This window comes from Procambarus clarkii, chromosome 15 (genome assembly GCF_040958095.1).
Source record: "Procambarus clarkii isolate CNS0578487 chromosome 15, FALCON_Pclarkii_2.0, whole genome shotgun sequence".
NCBI lineage: Eukaryota > Metazoa > Arthropoda > Malacostraca > Decapoda > Cambaridae > Procambarus > Procambarus clarkii.
In genome coordinates this window covers 24,614,404-24,639,117 of record NC_091164.1, presented here as the reverse complement: position 1 = coordinate 24,639,117, position 24,714 = coordinate 24,614,404, and the positions used below count along the sequence as shown (strand labels likewise).

Below are 24,714 nucleotides of genomic sequence, written 5' to 3'. Positions count from 1 at the left end.
CGCTACGCACGTCACGCACGTCATGCACGCTACGCACGCCACGCACGTCATGCACGCTACGTACGTCATGCACGCTACGCACGTCACGCACGCTACGCACGCTAGCATGCCATGCACGCCCCGCACACTATTGATTGCCATTACTGTCCATTACCTACCAACAATTATATTGATCCCGTCATATACGGACCTGCTGTAAGGGCCAGATTACAGAGCAACGTGAAGGTTGGTCGACTCAATGCGCCGCTCTCTCTCATCTATTTAAGCTGAATCGTTCAGCAGTCAACAATATAATTATGATAATTTGCTGATTATTTAGAGAAAGTGTTGAAAGTTTTGTAGTATGGAATAGCGGAGACTGACGTTCAGGCCATACTAAGACGAGTTACATTTGTTTGGTTTGTCTAGTCTTATTCCCATCCTGCTCAGATGATATGGAGAACCTGTAGCAGGTTAGGTTAGGGCACAGTACTGGGTGGTTGCAACATGGGATTTAATCGAAGTATATGTGTTATAGTGACTTTTAATACGCGGTGATAATATTATCCTGGTCTACCCCTCAAAAGTAATGGATATATGGATTACAGTTCGTAGTTTGGACATGCATTTTTTGTTGAATTATTCCTCTCGACTTGTGTGAAATCTTGAAGCCTGGGAGAAATATGGGTTACTTATCTGTTTTACATTACTTGTGGTTGTGAAGTATGGGATCTGATGACTGTCAACCGGAGTATAACAACTTATGCGTCGTTCAAATGTCTCAATAAGCCCAGCAGAGGCCATTCTTGCTCTCAATTCGGTCTCCCTGCTGGGCTGCATACACCACTAATGTTTAGTGCACTGTCCTCACCTGTCATGTTTGATGGACTGTCCTCACCTGTCATGTTTGGTGGACTGTCCTCACCTGTCATGTTTGGTGGACTTTCCTCATCTGTTATGTTTGATGTACTGTCCACACCTGTCTTGTTTAGTGCACTGTCCACACCTGTCATGTTTGGTGGACTGGCCACACCTGTCATGTTTGATGGACTGTCCTCACCTGTCATGTTTGGTGGACTGTCCACACCTGTCATGTTCAGTGCACTGTCCACACCTGTCATGTTTGGTGGACTGGCCACACCTGTCATGTTAGGTGGACTGTCCTCACCTGTCATGTTTGATGGACTGTCCTCACCTGTCATGTTTGGTGGACTGTCCTCACTTGTCATGTTTGGTGGACTGTCCTCACCTGTCATGTTTGGTGGACTGTCCTCACATGTCATGTTTGATGGACTGTCCTCACCAGTCATGTTTGGTGGACTGTCCTCACCTGTCATGTTTGATGGACTGTCCTCACCTGTCATGTTTGATGGACTGTCCTCACCTGTCATGTTTTGTGGACTGTCCTCACTTGTCATGTTTGGTGGACTGTCCTCACCTGTCATGTTAGATGGACTGTCCACACCTGTCATGTTGGATGGACTGTCCTCACCTGTCATGTTGAATGGACTGTCCACACCTGTCATGTTTGGTGGACTGTCTTCTGCTTTGCTGGAAACAAACTGTTTACGTCGTTAAAAAAATAAGAGATGCACGTATTGTGTGCTGACTGCAAGCAGGGGATAACACAGCATGGAGACAGGATAACACAGCATGTGGGCAGAGGACAACACAGCATGGAGGCAGAGGATAACACAGCACGGAGACAGGGTAACACAGCATGAAGACAGGATAACACAGCACGGAGACAGGGATAACACAGCATGGAGACAGAGGATAACACAGCAGAGAGGACGTGGATAACACAGCAGAGAGGACGTGGATAACACAGCATGGAGACAGGGATAACACAGCAGAGAGGACGTGGATAACACAGCAGCGAGGACGTGGATAACACAGCATGAAGACAGGATAACACAGCCTGGAGACAAGGGGTAAGATAGCCAGTCAACAGACGATAACATAAATGTCACAAGGAAGGCATGGGGGGGATAAAACAACAGCTCAGCATGAGCTGTAGGCAACTAATCAACAAAATCAATACATAAATGTTGGGAATAAAGCGTGTGGAATTCTGGGATTTATTCCAACAAGTGATAGCAGCAAGAAAATACAAAATATTCCTCATCTTTATCTCGCTCTTTGTTAGAACTTATTTACATTACGCAGTTCAGTTTTGGTGTCTGTACTCTGGAGCGGACATAATACCACTGGAATGTTTACAGTTCAGTTTTGGTGTCTGTACTCTGGAGCGGACATAATACCACTTGAATGTTTACAGTTCAGTTTTGGTGTCTGTACTCTGGAGCGGACATAATACCACTTGAATGTTTACAGTTCAGTTTTGGTGTCTGTACTCTGGAGCGGACATAATACCACTTGAATGTTTACAGTTCAGTTTTGGTGTCTGTACTCTGGAGCGGACATAATACCACTGGAATGTTTACAGTTCAGTTTTGGTGTCTGTACTCTGGAGCGGACATAATACCACTTGAATGTTTACAGTTCAGTTTTGGTGTCTGTACTCTGGAGCGGACATAATACCACTTGAATGTTTACAGTTCAGTTTTGGTGTCTGTACTCTGGAGCGGACATAATACCACTTGAATGTTTACAGTTCAGTTTTGGTGTCTGTACTCTGGAGCGGACATAATACCACTTGAATGTTTACAGTTCAGTTTTGGTGTCTGTACTCTGGAGCGGACATAATACCACTGGAATGTTTACAGTTCAGTTTTGGTGTCTGTACTCTGGAGCGGACATAATACCACTTGAATGTTTACAGTTCAGTTTTGGTGTCTGTACTCTGGAGCGGACATAATACCACTGGAATGTTTACAGTTCAGTTTTGGTGTCTGTACTCTGGAGCGGACATAATACCACTTGAATGTTTACAGTTCAGTTTTGGTGTCTGTACTCTGGAGCGGACATAATACCACTTGAATGTTTACAGTTCAGTTTTGGTGTCTGTACTCTGGAGCGGACATAATACCACTTGAATCTTTACAGTTCAGTTTTGGTGTCTGTACTCTGGAGCGGACATAATACCACTGGAATGTTTACAGTTCAGTTTTGGTGTCTGTACTCTGGAGCGGACATAATACCACTGGAATGTTTACAGTTCAGTTTTGGTGTCTGTACTCTGGAGCGGACATAATACCACTGGAATGTTTACAGTTCAGTTTTGGTGTCTGTACTCTGGAGCGGACATAATACCACTGGAATGTTTACAGTTCAGTTTTGGTGTCTGTACTCTGGAGCGGACATAATACCACTGGAATGTTTACAGTTCAGTTTTGGTGTATGTACTCTGGAGCGGACATAATACCACTGGAATGTTTACAGTTCAGTTTTGGTGTCTGTACTCTTGGATCGGACATAATTACCACTGGAATGTTTACAGTTCAGTTTTGGTGTCTGTACTCTGGAGCGGACATAATACCACTGGAATGTTTACAGTTCAGTTTTGGGGGTGTCTGTACTCTGGAGCGGACATAATACCACTGGAATGTTTACAGTTCAGTTTTGGTGTCTGTACTCTGGAGCGGACATAATACCACTGGAATGTTTACAGTTCAGTTTGGTGTCTGTACTCTGGAGCGGACATAATACCACTGGAATGTTTACAGTTCAGTTTTGGTGTCTGTACTCTGGAGCGGACATAATACCAACTGGAATGTTTACAGTTCAGTTTGGTGTCTGTACTCTGGAGCGGACATAATACCACTGGAATGTTTACAGTTCAGTTTGGTGTCTGTACTCTGGAGCGGACATATACCACTGGAATGTTTACAGTTCAGTTTTGGTGTCTGTACTCTGGAGCGGACATAATACCACTGAATGTTTACAGTTCAGTTTTGGTGTCTGTACTCTGGAGCGGACATAATACCACTGGACTGTTTACAGTTCAGTTTTGGTGTCTGTACTCTGGAGCGGACATAATACACTTGAATGTTTACAGTTCAGTTTCGGTGTCTGTACTCTGGAGCGGACATAATACCACTGGAATGTTTACAGTTCAGTTTGGTGTCTGTACTCTGGAGCGGACATAATACCCACTGGAATGTTTACAGTTCAGTTTTTGGTGTCTGTACTCTGGAGCGGGACATAATACCACTGGAATGTTTACAGTTCAGTTTTGGTGTCTGTACTCTGGAGCGGACATAATACCACTGGAATGTTTACAGTTCAGTTTTGGTGTCTGTACTCTGGAGCGGACATAATACCACTGGAATGTTTACAGTTCAGTTTTGGTGTCTGTACTCTGGAGCGGACATAATACCACTGGAATGTTTACAGTTCAGTTTTGGTGTCTGTACTCTGGAGCGGACATAATACCACTGGAATGTTTACAGTTCAGTTTGGTTTATGTACTCTGGCGCGGACATAATACCACTTGCATGTTTAAGTTCAGTTGTCTGTACTCTGAGAGCGGACATAATACCACTGGAATGTTTTACAGTTCAGTTTTGGTGTCTGTACTCTGGAGCGGACATAATACCACTGGAATGTTTACAGTTCAGTTTTTGGTGTCTGTACTCTGGAGCGGACATAATACCACTGGAATGTTTACAGTTCGGTTTTGGTGTCTGTACTCTGGAGCGGACATAATACCACTGGAATGTTTACAGTTCAGTTTTGGTGTCTGTACTCTGGAGCGGACATAATACCACTGGAATGTTTACAGTTCAGTTTTGGTGTCTGTACTCTGGAGCGGACATAATACCACTGGAATGTTTACAGTTCAGTTTTGGTGTCTGTACTCTGGAGCGGACATAATACCACTGGAATGTTTACAGTTCAGTTTTGGTGTCTGTACTCTGGAGCGGACATAATACCACTGGAATGTTTACAGTTCAGTTTTGGTGTCTGTACTCTGGAGCGGACATAATACCACTGGAATGTTTACAGTTCAGTTTTGGTGTATGTACTCTGGAGCGGACATAATACCACTGGAATGTTTACAGTTCAGTTTTGGTGTCTGTACTCTGGAGCGGACATAATACCACTGGAATGTTTACAGTTCAGTTTTGGTGTCTGTACTCTGGAGCGGACATAATACCACTGGAATGTTTACAGTTCAGTTTTGGTGTCTGTACTCTGGAGCGGACATAATACCACTGGAATGTTTACAGTTCAGTTTTGGTGTCTGTACTCTGGAGCGGACATAATACCACTGGAATGTTTACAGTTCAGTTTTGGTGTCTGTACTCTGGAGCGGACATAATACCACTGGAATGTTTACAGTTCAGTTTTGGTGTCTGTACTCTGGAGCGGACATAATACCACTGGAATGTTTACAGTTCAGTTTTGGTGTCTGTACTCTGGAGGCGGACATAATTACCACTGGAATGTTTACAGTTCAGTTTTGGTGTCTGTACTCTGGAGCGGACATAATACCACTGGAATGTTTACAGTTCAGTTTTGGTGTCTGTACTCTGGAGCGGACATAATACCACTGGAATGTTTACAGTTCAGTTTTGGTGTCTGTACTCTGGAGCGGACATAATACCACTGGAATGTTTACAGTTCAGTTTTGGTGTCTGTACTCTGGAGCGGACATAATACCACTGGAATGTTTACAGTTCAGTTTTGGTGTCTGTACTCTGGAGCGGACATAATACCACTGGAATGTTTACAGTTCAGTTTTTGGTGTCTGTACTCTGGAGCGGACATAATACCACTGGAATGTTTACAGTTCAGTTTTGGTGTCTGTACTCTGGAGCGGACATAATACCACTGGAATGTTTACAGTTCAGTTTTGGTGTCTGTACTCTGGAGCGGACATAATACCACTGGAATGTTTACAGTTCAGTTTTGGTGTCTGTACTCTGGAGCGGACATAATACCACTGGAATGTTTACAGTTCAGTTTTGGTGTCTGTACTCTGGAGCGGACATAATACCACTGGAATGTTTACAGTTCAGTTTTGGTGTCTGTACTCTGGAGCGGACATAATACCACTGGAATGTTTACAGTTCAGTTTTGGTGTCTGTACTCTGGAGCGGACATAATACCACTGGAATGTTTACAGTTCAGTTTTGGTGTCTGTACTCTGGAGCGGACATAATACCACTGGAATGTTTACAGTTCAGTTTTGGTGTCTGTACTCTGGAGCGGACATAATACCACTGGAATGTTTACAGTTCAGTTTTGGTGTCTGTACTCTGGAGCGGACATAATACCACTGGAATGTTTACAGTTCAGTTTTTGGTGTCTGTACTCTGGAGCGGACATAATACCACTGGAATGTTTACAGTTCAGTTTTGGTGTCTGTACTCTGGAGGCGGACATAATACCACTGGAATGTTTACAGTTCAGTTTTGGTGTCTGTACTCTGGAGCGGACATAATACCACTGGAATGTTTACAGTTCAAGTTTTGGTGTCTGTACTCTGGAGCGGACATAATACCACTGGAATGTTTACAGTTCAGTTTTGGTGTCTGTACTCTGGAGCGGACATAATACCACTGGAATGTTTACAGTTCAGTTTTGGTGTCTGTTACTCTGGAGCGGACATAATACCACTGGAATGTTTACAGTTCAGTTTTGGTGTCTGTACTCTGGAGCGGACATAATACCACTGGAATGTTTACAGTTCAGTTTTGGTGTCTGTACTCTGGAGCGGACATAATACCACTGGAATGTTTACAGTTCAGTTTTGGTGTCTGTACTCTGGAGCGGACATAATACCACTGGAATGTTTACAGTTCAGTTTTGGTGTCTGTACTCTGGAGCGGACATAATACCACTGGAATGTTTACAGTTCAGTTTTGGTGTCTGTACTCTGGAGCGGACATAATACCACTGGAATGTTTACAGTTCAGTTTTGGTGTCTGTACTCTGGAGCGGACATAATACCACTGGAATGTTTACAGTTCAGTTTTGGTGTCTGTACTCTGGAGCGGACATAATACCACTGGAATGTTTACAGTTCAGTTTTGGTGTCTGTACTCTGGAGCGGACATAATACCACTGAATGTTTACAGTTCAGTTTTGGTGTCTGTACTCTGGAGCGGACATAATACCACTGGAATGTTTACAGTTCAGTTTTGGTGTCTGTACTCTGGAGCGGACATAATACCACTGGAATGTTTACAGTTCAGTTTTGGTGTCTGTACTCTGGAGCGGACATAATACCACTGGAATGTTTACAGTTCAGTTTTGGTGTCTGTACTCTGGAGCGGACATAATACCACTGGAATGTTTACAGTTCAGTTTTGGTGTCTGTACTCTGGAGCGGACATAATACCACTGGAATGTTTACAGTTCAGTTTTGGTGTCTGTACTCTGGAGCGGACATAATACCACTGGAATGTTTACAGTTCAGTTTTGGTGTCTGTACTCTGGAGCGGACATAATACCACTGGAATGTTTACAGTTCAGTTTTGGTGTCTGTACTCTGGAGCGGACATAATACCACTGGAATGTTTACAGTTCAGTTTTGGTGTCTGTACTCTGGAGCGGACATAATACCACTGGAATGTTTACAGTTCAGTTTTGGTGTCTGTACTCTGGAGCGGACATAATACCACTGGAATGTTTACAGTTCAGTTTTGGTGTCTGTACTCTGGAGCGGACATAATACCACTTGAATGTTTACAGTTCAGTTTTGGTGTCTGTACTCTGGAGCGGACATAATACCACTTGAATGTTTACAGTTCAGTTTTGGTGTCTGTACTCTGGAGCGGACATAATACCACTGGAATGTTTACAGTTCAGTTTGGTGTCTGTACTCTGGAGCGGACATAATACCACTGGAATGTTTACAGTTCAGTTTTGGTGTCTGTACTCTGGAGCGGACATAATACCACTGGAATGTTTACAGTTCAGTTTTGGTGTCTGTACTCTGGAGCGGACATAATACCACTGGAATGTTTACAGTTCAGTTTTGGTGTCTGTACTCTGGAGCGGACATAATACCACTGGAATGTTTACAGTTCAGTTTTGGTGTCTGTACTCTGGAGCGGACATAATACCACTGGAATGTTTACAGTTTCAGTTTTGGTGTCTGTACTCTGGAGCGGACATAATACCACTGGAATGTTTACAGTTCAGTTTTGGTGTCTGTACTCTGGAGCGGACATAATACCACTGGAATGTTTACAGTTCAGTTTTGGTGTCTGTACTCTGGAGCGGACATAATACCACTGGAATGTTTACAGTTCAGTTTTGGTGTCTGTACTCTGGAGCGGACATAATACCACTGGAATGTTTACAGTTCAGTTTGGTGTCTGTACTCTGGAGCGGACATAATACCACTGGAATGTTTACAGTTCAGTTTTGGTGTCTGTACTCTGGAGCGGACATAATACCACTGGAATGTTTACAGTTCAGTTTTGGTGTCTGTACTCTGGAGCGGACATAATACCACTGAATGTTTACAGTTCAGTTTTGGTGTCTGTACTCTGGAGCGGACATAATACCACTGGAATGTTTACAGTTCAGTTTTGGTGTCTGTACTCTGGAGCGGACATAATACCACTGGAATGGTTTACAGTTCAGTTTTGGTGTCTGTACTCTGGAGCGGACATAATACCACTGGAATGTTTACAGGTCAGTTTTGGTGTCTGTACTCTGGAGCGGACATAATACCACTGGAATGTTTACAGTTCAGTTTTGGTGTCTGTACTCTGGAGCGGACATAATACCACTGGAATGTTTACAGTTCAGTTTTGGTGTCTGTACTCTGGAGCGGACATAATACCACTGGAATGTTTACAGTTCAGTTTTGGTGTCTGTACTCTGGAGCGGACATAATACCACTGGAATGTTTACAGTTCAGTTTGGTGTCTGTACTCTGGAGCGGACATAATACCACTGGAATGTTTACAGTTCAGTTTTGGTGTCTGTACTCTGGAGCGGACATAATACCACTGGAATGTTTACAGTTCAGTTTTGGTGTCTGTACTCTGGAGCGGACATAATACCACTGGAATGTTTACAGTTCAGTTTTGGTGTCTGTACTCTGGAGCGGACATAATACCACTGGAATGTTTACAGTTCAGTTTTGGTGTCTGTACTCTGGAGCGGACATAATACCACTGGAATGTTTACAGTTCAGTTTTGGTGTCTGTACTCTGGAGCGGACATAATACCACTGGAATGTTTACAGTTCAGTTTTTGGTGTCTGTACTCTGGAGCGGACATAATACCACTTGAATGTTTACAGTTCAGTTTTTGGTGTTGTCTGTACTCTGGAGCGGACATAATACCACTTGAATGTTTACAGTTCAGTTTTGGTGTCTGTACTCTGGAGCGGACATAATACCACTGGAATGTTTACAGTTCAGTTTTGGTGTCTGTACTCTGGAGCGGACATAATACCACTGGAATGTTTACAGTTCAGTTTTGGTGTCTGTACTCTGGAGCGGACATAATACCACTGGAATGTTTACAGTTCAGTTTTGGTGTCTGTACTCTGGAGCGGACATAATACCACTTGAATGTTTACAGTTCAGTTTTGGTGTCTGTACTCTGGAGCGGACATAATACCACTTGAATGTTTACAGTTCAGTTTTGGTGTCTGTACTCTGGAGCGGACATAATACCACTGGAATGTTTACAGTTCAGTTTTGGTGTCTGTACTCTGGAGCGGACATAATACCACTGGAATGTTTACAGTTCAGTTTTGGTGTCTGTACTCTGGAGCGGACATAATACCACTTGAATGTTTACAGTTCAGTTTTGGTGTCTGTACTCTGGAGCGGACATAATACCACTGGAATCTTTACAGTTCAGTTTTGGTGTCTGTACTCTGGAGCGGACATAATACCACTTGAATCTTTACAGTTCAGTTTTGGTGTCTGTACTCTGGAGCGGACATAATACCACTTGAATCTTTACAGTTCAGTTTTGGTGTCTGTACTCTGGAGCGGACATAATACCACTGGAATGTTTACAGTTCAGTTTTGGTGTCTGTACTCTGGAGCGGACATAATACCACTTGAATGTTTACAGTTCAGTTTTGGTGTCTGTACTCTGGAGCGGACATAATACCACTTGAATCTTTACAGTTCAGTTTTGGTGTCTGTACTCTGGAGCGGACATAATACCACTTGAATGTTTACAGTTCAGTTTTGGTGTCTGTACTCTGGAGCGGACATAATACCACTTGAATGTTTACAGTTCAGTTTTGGTGTCTGTACTCTGGAGCGGACATAATACCACTGGAATGTTTACAGTTCAGTTTTGGTGTCTGTACTCTGGAGCGGACATAATACCACTGGAATGTTTACAGTTCAGTTTTGGTGTCTGTACTCTGGAGCGGACATAATACCACTGGAATGTTTACAGTTCAGTTTTGGTGTCTGTACTCTGGAGCGGACATAATACCACTTGAATGTTTACAGTTCAGTTTTGGTGTCTGTACTCTGGAGCGGACATAATACCACTTGAATGTTTACAGTTCAGTTTTGGTGTCTGTACTCTGGAGCGGACATAATACCACTTGAATGTTTACAGTTCAGTTTTGGTGTCTGTACTCTGGAGCGGACATAATACCACTTGAATCTTTACAGTTCAGTTTTGGTGTCTGTACTCTGGAGCGGACATAATACCACTTGAATGTTTACAGTTCAGTTTTGGTGTCTGTACTCTGGAGCGGACATAATACCACTGGAATGTTTACAGTTCAGTTTTGGTGTCTGTACTCTGGAGCGGACATAATACCACTGGAATGTTTACAGTTCAGTTTTGGTGTCTGTACTCTGGAGCGGACATAATACCACTGGAATGTTTACAGTTCAGTTTTGGTGTCTGTACTCTGGAGCGGACATAATACCACTGGAATGTTTACAGTTCAGTTTTGGTGTCTGTACTCTGGAGCGGACATAATACCACTGGAATGTTTACAGTTCAGTTTTGGTGTCTGTACTCTGGAGCGGACATAATACCACTGGAATGTTTACAGTTCAGTTTTGGTGTCTGGTCTCTGGAGCGGACATAATACCACTGGAATGTTTACAGTTCAGTTTTGGTGTCTGGTCTCTGGAGCGGACATAATACCACTGGAATGTTTACAGTTCAGTTTTGGTGTCTGTACTCTGGAGCGGACATAATACCACTGGAATGTTTACAGTTCAGTTTTGGTGTCTGTACTCTGGAGCGGACATAATACCACTGGAATGTTTACAGTTCAGTTTTGGTGTCTGTACTCTGGAGCGGACATAATACCACTGGAATGTTTACAGTTCAGTTTTGGTGTCTGTACTCTGGAGCGGACATAATACCACTGGAATGTTTACAGTTCAGTTTTGGTGTCTGTACTCTGGAGCGGACATAATACCACTGGAATGTTTACAGTTCAGTTTTGGTGTCTGTACTCTGGAGCGGACATAATACCACTGGAATGTTTACAGTTCAGTTTTGGTGTCTGTACTCTGGAGCGGACATAATACCACTGGAATGTTTACAGTTCAGTTTTGGTGTCTGTACTCTGGAGCGGACATAATACCACTGGAATGTTTACAGTTCAGTTTTGGTGTCTGTACTCTGGAGCGGACATAATACCACTGGAATGTTTACAGTTCAGTTTTGGTGTCTGTACTCTGGAGCGGACATAATACCACTGGAATGTTTACAGTTCAGTTTTGGTGTCTGTACTCTGGAGCGGACATAATACCACTGGAATGTTTACAGTTCAGTTTTGGTGTCTGTACTCTGGAGCGGACATAATACCACTGGAATGTTTACAGTTCAGTTTTGGTGTCTGTACTCTGGAGCGGACATAATACCACTGGAATGTTTACAGTTCAGTTTTGGTGTCTGTACTCTGGAGCGGACATAATACCACTGGAATGTTTACAGTTCAGTTTTGGTGTCTGTACTCTGGAGCGGACATAATACCACTGGAATGTTTACAGTTCAGTTTTGGTGTCTGTACTCTGGAGCGGACATAATACCACTGGAATGTTTACAGTTCAGTTTTGGTGTCTGTACTCTGGAGCGGACATAATACCACTGGAATGTTTACAGTTCAGTTTTGGTGTCTGTACTCTGGAGCGGACATAATACCACTGGAATGTTTACAGTTCAGTTTTGGTGTCTGTACTCTGGAGCGGACATAATACCACTGGAATGTTTACAGTTCAGTTTTGGTGTCTGTACTCTGGAGCGGACATAATACCACTGGAATGTTTACAGTTCAGTTTTGGTGTCTGTACTCTGGAGCGGACATAATACCACTGGAATGTTTACAGTTCAGTTTTGGTGTCTGTACTCTGGAGCGGACATAATACCACTGGAATGTTTACAGTTCAGTTTTGGTGTCTGTACTCTGGAGCGGACATAATACCACTGGAATGTTTACAGTTCAGTTTTGGTGTCTGTACTCTGGAGCGGACATAATACCACTGGAATGTTTACAGTTCAGTTTTGGTGTCTGTACTCTGGAGCGGACATAATACCACTGGAATGTTTACAGTTCAGTTTTGGTGTCTGTACTCTGGAGCGGACATAATACCACTGGAATGTTTACAGTTCAGTTTTGGTGTCTGTACTCTGGAGCGGACATAATACCACTGGAATGTTTACAGTTCAGTTTTGGTGTCTGTACTCTGGAGCGGACATAATACCACTGGAATGTTTACAGTTCAGTTTTGGTGTCTGTACTCTGGAGCGGACATAATACCACTGGAATGTTTACAGTTCAGTTTTGGTGTCTGTACTCTGGAGCGGACATAATACCACTGGAATGTTTACAGTTCAGTTTTGGTGTCTGTAACTGCTGGAGCGGACATAATACCACTTGAATGTTTACAGTTCAGTTTGGTGTCTGTACTCTGGAGCGGACATAATACCACTTGAATGTTTACAGTTCAGTTTTGGTGTCTGTACTCTGGAGCGGACATAATACCACTGGAATGTTTACAGTTCAGTTTTGGTGTCTGTACTCTGGAGCGGACATATACCACTGGAATGTTTACAGTTCAGTTTTGGTGTCTGTACTCTGGAGCGGACATAATACCACTTGAATGTTTACAGTTCAGTTTTGGTGTCTGTACTCTGGAGCGGACATAATACCACTTGAATGTTTCACAGTTCAGTTTTGGTGTCTGTACTCTGGGCGGACTATATACCACTGAATGTTTACAGTTCAGTTTTGGTGTCTGTACTCTGGAGCGGACATAATACCACTGAATGTTTACAGTTCAGTTTTGGTGTCTGGTACTCTGGAGCGGACATAATACCACTGGAATGTTTACAGTTCAGTTTTGGTGTCTGTACTCTGGAGGCGGGACATAATACCACTGGAATGTTTACAGTTCAGTTTTGTGTCTGTACTCTGGAGCGGACATAATACCACTGGAATGTTTACAGGTCAGTTTTGGTGTCTGTACTCTGGAGCGGACATAATACCACTGGATGTTTACAGTTCAGTTTTTGGTGTCTGTACTCTGGAGCGGACATATACCACTGGAATGTTACAGTTCAGTTTTTGGTGTCTGTACTCTGGTACTCATACGGATTGACATAATACCACTGGAATGTTTACAGTTCAGTTTTTGGTGTCTGTCTCTGGAGCGGACATAATACCACTGGAATGTTTACAGTTCAGTTTTGGTGTCTGTACTCTGGAGCGGACATAATACCACTGGAATGTTTACAGTTCAGTTTTGGTGTCTGTACTCTGGAGCGGACATAATACCACTGGAATGTTTACAGTTCAGTTTTGGTGTCTGTACTCTGGAGCGGACATAATACCACTGGAATGTTTACAGTTCAGTTTTGGTGTCTGTACTCTGGAGCGGACATAATACCACTGGAATGTTTACAGTTCAGTTTTGGTGTCTGTACTCTGGAGCGGACATAATACCACTGGAATGTTTACAGTTCAGTTTTGGTGTCTGTACTCTGGAGCGGACATAATACCACTGGAATGTTTACAGTTCAGTTTTGGTGTCTGTACTCTGGAGCGGACATAATACCACTGGAATGTTTACAGTTCAGTTTTGGTGTCTGTACTCTGGAGCGGACATAATACCACTGGAATGTTTACAGTTCAGTTTTGGTGTCTGTACTCTGGAGCGGACATAATACCACTGGAATGTTTACAGTTCAGTTTTGGTGTCTGTACTCTGGAGCGGACATAATACCACTGGAATGTTTACAGTTCAGTTTTGGTGTCTGTACTCTGGAGCGGACATAATACCACTGGAATGTTTACAGTTCAGTTTTGGTGTCTGTACTCTGGAGCGGACATAATACCACTGGAATGTTTACAGTTCAGTTTTGGTGTCTGTACTCTGGAGCGGACATAATACCACTGGAATGTTTACAGTTCAGTTTTGGTGTCTGTACTCTGGAGCGGACATAATACCACTGGAATGTTTACAGTTCAGTTTTGGTGTCTGTACTCTGGAGCGGACATAATACCACTGGAATGTTTACAGTTCAGTTTTGGTGTCTGTACTCTGGAGCGGACATAATACCACTTGAATGTTTACAGTTCAGTTTTGGTGTCTGTACTCTGGAGCGGACATAATACCACTGGAATGTTTACAGTTCAGTTTTGGTGTCTGTACTCTGGAGCGGACATAATACCACTGGAATGTTTACAGTTCAGTTTTGGTGTCTGTACTCTGGAGCGGACATAATACCACTGGAATGTTTACAGTTCAGTTTTGGTGTCTGTACTCTGGAGCGGACATAATACCACTGGAATGTTTACAGTTCAGTTTTGGTGTCTGTACTCTGGAGCGGACATAATACCACTGGAATGTTTACAGTTCAGTTTTGGTGTCTGTACTCTGGAGCGGACATAATACCACTGGAATGTTTACAGTTCAGTTTTGGTGTCTGTACTCTGGAGCGGACATAATACCACTGGAATGTTTACAGTTCAGTTTTGGTGTCTGTACTCTGGAGCGGACATAATACCACTTGAATGTTTACAGTTCAGTTTTGGTGTCTGTACTCTGGAGCGGACATAATACCACTTGAATGTTTACAGTTCAGTTTTGGTGTCTGTACTCTGGAGCGGACATAATACCACTTGAATGTTTACAAAGAAAGATGACAAAGAAGCAATAATAAATTTCCACAAATCATAAAACTCCATTAAGAAAAGATATTAGACAAGTTTTGTTTTCATTCTGTACACAGTCGAAGAGTGAAGGATGATAAGATGTACACAAGTGGATGAGAGGATTGTACATTGTAATCACTCACTTTTTGGCTGCATTTGTATTATTTCTCAAATACTTTCTTTGAGTAATCTTGTTTGAACTATATAGGAGAGAGTGAGAGGTACGTAGAAGTTGAGGAGAGAGAGAAGAGGACTTGTATTAATTATGTACACAGTAAACATATATGATTTGTACATCTCCGGCCGCCTGTTGACTCTAGTCTGAGAGTGTGAGATTACTTTCTCTTGGACATTATATTTGTCTGGAAAATCATTTGGTACAGGAATCTGTTGAAATATATAATTTGCTGCTCAGTATTTTCACTGTATCTATTGTGTTGTTGGTATTTGCTTATTAATCATTAATTAGAATAATATCGAGCATTACCGTTCAGAGCACACAAGGAGAGACAGCACTTAGCCATAGAGGCCTAGACACCCTCTCGGGAGGACAAGGGCGCCAGAACGATGTATATCTCTCAATTGTTCTCAGTTTAAAACTATGTGAGAGACACGTTTTCCATTCCGAATTTGTAATGATTTTTGTTTGTGCAGCAAATTTACGTAAATGATTGCATTAATTTGCTTGTTTAAATATTTGCACTTCAAAATAATTGTGTTGGCTTCTGCATAGATTCAAAATAAACAAAATCTGTGTTATATAAAATTGTTGATTGTGCATGTTCATTAATAATATTTTATTTAATCATGTACAATGAATTCAATGATTACTTTTTTCCCTTTTTTTGCGTATTTTTAACTTTATTATTTTACTCTCATTGTGGTAAAATGTCTAAAACAGCTCTGTGGTAACTGTGGTAACTGTGGTAACTGTGGTAACTGTGGTAACTGTGGTAACTAGTTTGTGGCGAAATGGACTGAATGAATTATTGGGTCACTTTAGGCTACCACACAACCCTTTATCAGTTCTTTCAATTTTATTTAGTTTGAATTCATACAGTTCAGTAGATATGGAGAATCCTATTCATTTAAACTTGATTCCAAAGTTCTAATTCCTGTTATTCTGTTCTTCGCTCAAGTGAACAACCAAACGCCTAATCATGCACCCTGCACGAACAAATAAAGAATGTGGTATAAAAATTATTTCGACCTTGGCCACACTGTCAGAAGACCTCAGATCATAATTTAACTCCTGTATCGAACCAAACTTAAATGATTGCCATCCTTTGACTGTATAATTTCAACCGTTATCCAGTCCACATGGTGTTAGTGATAATTGGGTTATTTAAAGGACAAAAGCCTGGATTGGTTGGTCGTGGTTCAATCGCGTGCAGGTTCCAATATGGCCGCTCTAGCACGCGTCAGTCTGTAGTGGGCGAAACGTTTATCTCCAAAACCATTCCTGCCGGAGGGAAGGGAGGGAATTATCAGGGGGAAAGCGCCAAGCCATTACGACTATATAGCACTTGGAAGGGATCAGGATAAGGATTTGGGATGGGACTGGGGGGGGGGGGAGAGAGAAATAGCTGCTACAGTCACAAGCGAAGGAAAACAAATAACACTTGTTAGGAAGATATGCTTAAAGATCTAAACGATGCTCATCATATGATTATGGGTGGCATTCCCATAACCTCTCACAACCACCTCTTACAACTACTCCTGTATACGAATATTTGGCTAAACTACTGCACAACAGAACAGTGTGAAGTGTCAGTTAACGGTAGTTAGTGTGAGGCAGAGAACTCGATCAGGCGTCGTCTTGATGAATGTCTTAACAACGTGGTAATAACAATTGACTAAGGAATAAGGTCTGCCTCCACCTAGCTGCTTCACCCGAGAGAATATATATTAATTGATATTTGTTTATGACGCCAAAGTATGATTATTTATGAATTTAAGTCGAAAACGTTATGGCCAATTACTTCATAAATAAACTAATCGGGATTCCTTCAAAAGATACTTTTAAACGACTATTCAAGGTAAAGTTGGTGGCTCATTTGACTGCGATGAAGGGCAGTTCAAAAGGTGGGGGGGGGGGGGAGCGCTGCCTACATCGCCTCTTGTACTCAGTTATTCGCAGTAATTTTAATTACATATTACACATAATACTTAATAAATTAGAAAACAAATATTAACCACAACACAATTTAATGAATATAAACAATCATATTTGTTTATTTGTAAACAGAGAGAATTGTTTGATTTGAAATATTAAGTGTTTTGTTAGACAATTAACAATCACCAACACTTGTAGTGAATATTTTCCCCACACCCATTACATTTTAAAATAAATCTATAGACCATTTTATTTCATGGTAAATTTCCTCCTCCCTTAATTGTCAATTTTCCAATTATTTTCCAATTATTTGCCCCACTACAGAAAATCGGATATAAATGAGGTAAATACGAGAAAATGAGAAAATACACAAACACAAACCTCAATTCAAAACAATAAATATTAAAATTTTGATAAGTTTATTTGTGTAAATGACCTGGGTAAATACTTGTTCTTAAACAGGGCTTTTGTTTAGGCATCTAATTACAGGGCTACGTAATAGTCCTGGGTTCACTGTATTGTTTCGTGTTCAGGTTAGACATAGGAATAAGTCAGACATAGGACTAAGTTAGCCATAAGAATAAGTTAGACATTGGTATATATATACATATATATATATATATATATATATATATATATATATATATATATATATATATATATATTCATATATATATATATATATATATATATATATATATATATATATATATATATATATATATATATATATATATATATATACATAATATTTAGATTGTGACGATAATCTCTTTCTACAGAGATTAAGCCTGCTCTTCCCTACCTCAAGTTACGTCCAGTTAATAAGTATAAGATGCTACATTCAAGATACGTCCACCGGTAGCACAAAACGTTTTGACCAGGAGGCAAAACGTACCCAAGATTCCCCCTACTCCACACACCCTCCACACGGGCTTGTCGTCAACCAGCAAACTACCGATTCCAGCCTGCCTGCTCCTGATTGGTGACTCGCCGACCGCGCACCTACACACTGCACCTCTGCGCCATCTACCCTGAATCGAAGTCGGAGCCCTGACCAGCTATCAACTTCAGAATATTCTTTGTGCTCTTAGAGTTGACATCTCTCTCTGGCATACTAAGCTCACTGGCTTGTATACGAAGGGAGGTCTCAGCCATAGCCGATATTCTCAGCACCATTTTACCCTTTCACCTTTATACTATTGTGTCTCACATTGTCTTTGCATTTATCTTTGTTATTTAATTGTATTTTTCATTCCCCCGAGATTTTTTGTCTTTATTTTCATTTATGTTTAAAGTAAATATATTAAAGTTTCATTGTTCATACTTTGTGTTTTACGTGTTCCTCCCTCTCACTTACCACAGACAACAGGCAAGCAGTCTATCTTTTTGCTTAAAGTGTGACCAGGCTTTGACACCTGCCATTGGAGGACTGCCGAACATCTACCCTTCAACACTTTCCCGTCACATATTAATGTGACATATTAATGTGACACATATTAATGTGACGGGAAAGTGTTGAAGGGTAGATGTTCGGCAGTCCTCCAATGGCAGGTGTCAAAGCCTGGTCACACTTTAAGCAAAAAGATAGACTGCTTGCCTGTTGTCTGTGGTAAGTGAGAGGGAGGAACACGTAAAACACAAAGTATGAACAATGAAACTTTAATATATTTAGTATATATATATATAATATTTATATTTATATATAATATTTATATTTATATATATATTTATATATATATATATATATATTTATATATATATATATATTTATATATATATATATATTTATATATATATATATATATATATATATATTTATATATATATTTATATATATATTTATATATATATATTTATATATATATATATTTATATATATATATATTTATATATATATATATTTATATATATATATATATATTTATATATATATATATATATTTATATTTATATATATATTTATATATATATATATTTATATTTATATATATATTTATATATATATATATATTTATATATATATATATATATATATATATATATATATATATATATATATATATATATATATATATATATTTATATATATATATATATTTATATATATATATATATTTATATATATATATATTTATATATATATATATTTATATATATATATTTATATATGTCGTACCTAGTAGCCAGAACGCACTTATCAGCCTACAATGCAAGGCCCGATTTGCCTAATAAGCCAAGTTTTCATGAATTAATATGTTTTCTCTAGTTTTTTCTTACGAAATGATAAAGCTACCCATTTCATTATGTATGAGGTCAATTTTTTTTTAATGGAGTTAAAATTAACGTAGATATATGACCGAACCTAACCAACCCTACCTAACCTAACCTATCTTCATAGGTTAGGTTCGGTTAGGTAGCAGAAAAAGTTAGGTTAGGTTAGGTAGGTTAGGTAGTCGAAAAAACATTAATTCATGAAAACTTGGCTTATTAGGCAAATCGGGCCTTGAATAGTAGGCTGATAAGTACGTTCTGGCTATTAGGTACGACATATATATATATATATTTATATATATATTTATATATATATATATTTATATATATATTTATATATATATATATATATATATATATATATATATATATATATATATATATATATATATATATATATATTTATATATATTTATATATATATATATATATATATACATATATACACAAATAACCGGATATATGCTATCAGACTTCAGTCTCCTTTATTCCAATGTTCTGATGTTCCAATGAATATTTCATGTATACGGCCCTCTTCATCTTCCTAAATTGCGTAAATTAAGCTTTATTGATCTTTCTTCATAAGGAACGTTTCTAATCCCTGAAATTAACTTTATTATACTTATTAGCAATTATCGATTCAAGCAATTTGCCCCGAATAGATGTTATGGTGATTGGACGATAGTTGGATGAAGTGATCCATCTTCCTTGTTAACAGTCTGGATAACGTTAGCAGCCCCAAAACAACACTGGTAATCTGCTCGAGTCTTTATGCTCATTAAACATGCAAGACAAGGGCTAACTAAGCTGTTCAATACATTCCTTAAGCACCCTGGCAATGCCCCCATCTGCTAAAGGGGATTTGTTGAGCTTCAATTTTCATATTTGTATAAAAATTTCCCTTGTGCTAACCACCAAGAGTGATGTTAGTCTCTTTACAATGTACACAGGTTTGTTGGGCGGCCAGTCTGATGAACTTTATTTAGGTAACTTGACGGGTCCAAAACTGATTGAGTAGCTTCGGCTATTTGCATCCTATTTTATAGACAGACAAAATGTTGCAATACTCTTTAGAAAATACAGAAAGGGTCGAGTGCAGGCGGGGAGGGAAGTGATGGGCGCGTGTGTGTGTGTACTCACCTAGTTGTGCTTGCCTGGGTTGAGCTTTGGCTTTTTGGTCCCGCCTCTCAACTATCAATCAACTGGTGTACAGATTCCTGAGCCTACTGGGCTCTATCATATCTACATTTGGAACTGTGTATGGAGTCAGCCTCCACCACATTACTGCCTAATGCATTCCATCTGTTAACTACTGACACTGAAAAAGTTCTTTCTAACGTCTCTGTGGCTCATTTGGGTAGTTTGTTTCCACCTGTGTCCCCTTGTTTGCGTACTACCCGTGTTAAACAGTTTATCATTATCAACCCTGTCAATTCCTCTGAGAATTTTGTAGGGGGTGATCATATCTCCCTTTATTCTTCTGTCGTCCAGTGTCGTGAGGTGCATTTCACGCAGATTCTCCTCGTAACTCATGCCTCTTACTTCTGGGACTAGTCTAGTGGCATACCTCTGAACTTTTTCCAGCTTCGTCTTGTGCTTGACAAGGTACGGGCTCCATGCTGGGACCGCATACTCCAGGATTGGTCTTACATATGTTGTATACAAGATTCTGAATGATTCATTACACAGGTTCCCGAAGGCTGTTCTGATGTTAGCCAGCCTCGTGTATGCCGCAGATGTAATTCTGTTTATGTGGGCTTCAGGTGACAGGTTTGGTGTGATATCAACTCCTCTCTCTGTCCGTTTCATTAAGTACTTCATCTCCTATTCTGTATCTGGCCTCCTGTTTCCAACGCCTAGTTTCATTACCTTACATTTACTTGGGTTGAACTTTAGTAGCCATTTGTCAGCACAATCATTCAGTCTGTTTAGGTCATCTTGTAGCCTCCTACTATCTTCCTCTGTTTTAATCCATCTCATAATTTTTGCATCATCAGCAAACAATGAGAGGAACGATTCTATACCCTCTTGAAGATCATTTACATATATCAGAAACTGGTGACGTCTCGCCAATCTGAGACCTCACCCCTCACAGTGACTCGCTGTCTTCTGTTGATTAGGTTCTCCCTTATCCAATGGAGTACCTTCCCTTTCACTCCAGCCTCTATCTCAAGCTTTTTCACTAGCCTCTTGTGTGGTACTGTATCAAAGGCTTTCGGCAATCCAAAAATATGCAGTCTGCCCACCCTTCTCTTTCTTGCCTGATTTTTGTTGCCTGGTCGTAGAATTCAATTAATCCTGTGAGGCAGGACCTGCCATCCCTGAACCCATGTTGATGCTGTGTTAAAAAGTTCTTTCGCTCCAGATGTTCCACTAGCTTTTTTCGCACAGTCTTCTCAAGCAACTTGCATGGTATGCAACTTAAGGACACTGGCCTGTAGTTCAGTGCCTCCTATCTATTCCCTTTCTTGTATATCGGGACTACATTAGCCGTCTTCCAAATTTTTGGCAGTTCACATGTTACCAGTGATTTGTTATACTCTATGGAGAGTGGCAGGCATAGTGTTTCTGCCTCTTCCTTTAATATCCATGAGAAAATTCTACCTGGGCCTATAGCCTTTGTCACATCCAACTCTAGATAAAGCTTCCTTACATCCTCGCTGGTAATCTCAAGCTCTTCAATTGGTTCCTGGTTATCTATTCCCTCTCTTATCTCTGGAACTTCTCCTTGCTCTAATGTGAAGACCTCCTGGAGTTTCTTATTCAGTTCCTCGCACACCTCCTTGTCGTTTGTAGTTAGTCTGCCTGCCCTCTACCCTCAATTTCATTACCTGTTCCTTTAGTGTTGTTTTTCTCCTGGTGTGGTTGTGCAGCAATTTAGGCTGAGTCTTTGCTTTGCTTGCGATGTCGTTTTCGTATTGCCCTTCTGCCTCTCTTCTCAACCTGACGTATACATTCCTGGCATTCTGGTATCTTTCTCTACTCTCAAGTGTCCTGTTATTTCTATAGTTTCTCCACGCCCTTTTACTTTTCTGCTTAGCTAGCCTACATCTCTGATTAAACCATGGGTTTCTCATCTACATTTCATTGTTTTCCTTTTGGACCGGGACACACTTGTCTGCGGCCTCCGTACACTTCTGCGTGATGTAGTCCATCATGTCTTGGGCCATCTTTTCCCTGAGCTCTGTTTCCCATGTTATATCTGTTAGGAATTTTCTTATCTACTCAAAGTTTCCCTTTCGGAATGCCACCCTATTGTTTTCAGTGCCGCTCCTCGGGTTCAATAACCCTTCGTCAACCAGGTTTCTCTCATCCTTGTGTGTGTGTGTTCATCTAGTTTTATTCACCTAATTTTGTTTTTTAATTTTGCCCCGAGGGGTGAGTTTATTGGGCAGCGCCACTCATCCTGTGAGTGGACACTCCGCCATAGTGACAGTATTGGGCAGCGCCACTCATCTTGTGAGTGGACACACCGCCATAGTGACAGTATTGGGCAGCGCCACTCATCTTGTGAGTGGACATACCTCCATAGCAGCATGTACAACACTCCCCAATAGGAAGAAAATCCACTGGGTTGTTCATCCTGTCACTTGTACCCAGTCACAGCTGGGACTTGCTTAAGTGTCTCAAGTGAACAGCTCCTCAAACAAGAAGATTAACATCTGTCAACCCTTAAAAGCTTACGTTATCTTGAGGGTGCAAAATGGGGAAATCTATTAAGAACAATATCAATATATGACAATAGTGGTTTCCTAACTCAAACAATACAGGGTTTCTTATTCTACACATTTCTAATGTCTCTCAGGTGTTCACATTCACGTAGATAGTGGTCAAGGCGGTGTCCGTCACTCTCATCACAGATTCTGCAACTTCACTGATAAACTGTTTTTTCCATTTCGAATCTCCAAGGATATTTGTATCCAAAACGGATTCTCGCTATTACTGATTCTCTCCCGCGTTCTCCTCCTCTTCGTCCATACTGATTGGGATTGCCAGCTGCAACCATGTTGTACCATCGTACAGATTCACTAGTTTGTGCTTCTATCCTCATTTCCTCAGTTACCTTGTCACGGTGATGTTGCCTGACAATACCTCTAATTTGTAGTAGAGTCTTGGGTATGAAGTATTCAATATGGTCTCCTTCAGCGCCTTCAGCGGCCAGCACATCTGCTCGTTCATTCCCACATATTCCAACATGGGAGGGGATCCACAGAAACTTGATGATTCTTCCCTGATTGGTAAGTACTCTCACAGCTCTTTTAATTTCAGATACTATTGCAAGATTTTCTGCCCGATTTTTACTGAGGCTTTGCAGTGCTGCTTTGGAATCAGTGCAATTCACTGCACTATTAGTGTTCCGTTCAAGAAACCTTAACTCCATAACAATGGCAGTTAGCTCTGCTTGCATTGAAGAGGCATAGCTCTCAGTGAGCTCTTTCTTTATTTCTGCGTTGGAAAGTATTATCCCTAATTACCGTGTATGCTGCACCAGCCCTGCCATTGACAGGATTAGATGACCCGTCAGTGTAGATTTGATCTAGTTCTTCCCCGCCTTCTTTATAAATTTCCACACGATACTTGTGCCTCATTCCCTGTGGTATCATGTTGAATTTTTTCGTTGCCATTTCATTGATGATAATCCTGCAAGAGTCATCCTCCCAGGGAGGTAACCTCTCTACAGGCAGGTCACGGGCCTTGCTCAAGCAGGTGAAGCTCTTCCATGTAGCAGACTGATCTGTGATGCCATTTTTTGCTTCTCATGTTTCCACCTGTAAGTAACACAGAGCTCAGTTTTTTCTTAGCAATATCATTGTAATGGGGATCTCTGGCTATCCTAATTCCAAGCTTAGCATTCAGTTCCTTAATTCTGCTTTTAACACTGGGGAGGGACAACTCTCGTAGATTGGACGTTTTGGCAGTTCTTGGAACTCCAAGAGTGATTGTCATGGCTTCATTTTAATACATTCAAGCCTTTTAATATCGCTTTGGGAGTAGGTACACAAACCTAGTGCGGCATAGTCTATGACGGAGCGCACATAGGCTGTGTACATCAATTGAAGCACGTCAATAGAGGCTCCATGTCCATTCCAGGTCATGGCTTTCAGTACCCTGAGTCGACTTTTGCATGTTCGTATGAGTTGGTTGAGCTCCTCTTTCTTCCCCTTGTTAGAGCCAACAGTGACGCTAAGGTACCGGTAGTGGTCAACCCATTCAAGTGTTACACCATTAATTTGTAGTTCTTCATTTTCTCCCCCTCTTATGACGAGAGTATGCTTTTGTCTTGTTTGTAGAGAGAGTGAAACCGAGCTCAATACAT

The 24,714-nt window shown here is 40.8% G+C and overlaps 1 protein-coding gene across 1 annotated transcript; it reads right to left on the bottom strand.

The window, feature by feature from the left end:
* Positions 1-791: 791 nt before the first annotated feature.
* Positions 792-24,344, bottom strand: LOC123759204 (collagen alpha-1(XXIII) chain-like). The gene is made up of 3 exons (XM_045744086.2): positions 24,092-24,344; positions 23,650-23,843; positions 792-1,541 (listed from the first exon to the last, which is right to left on the bottom strand). Exons 1-3 carry the CDS (start codon positions 24,342-24,344, stop codon positions 792-794), a joined length of 1,197 nt encoding a protein of 398 aa, XP_045600042.2.
* Positions 24,345-24,714: the final 370 nt, after the last annotated feature.

Coding starts and splice junctions, on each gene's coding strand:
- LOC123759204 (XM_045744086.2), bottom strand. CDS start 24,344: ATGACAATCACTCTTGGAGTTCCAAGAACTGCCAAAACGTCCAATCTA. Junction 23,844..24,091: donor GCTTCACCTGCTTGAGCAAG/GCCCGTGACCTG, acceptor TTTCCAACGCAG/AAATAAAGAAAGAGCTCACT. Junction 1,542..23,649: donor TATCTGAAATTAAAAGAGCT/GTGAGAGTACTT, acceptor CGACGTAAACAG/TTTGTTTCCAGCAAAGCAGA.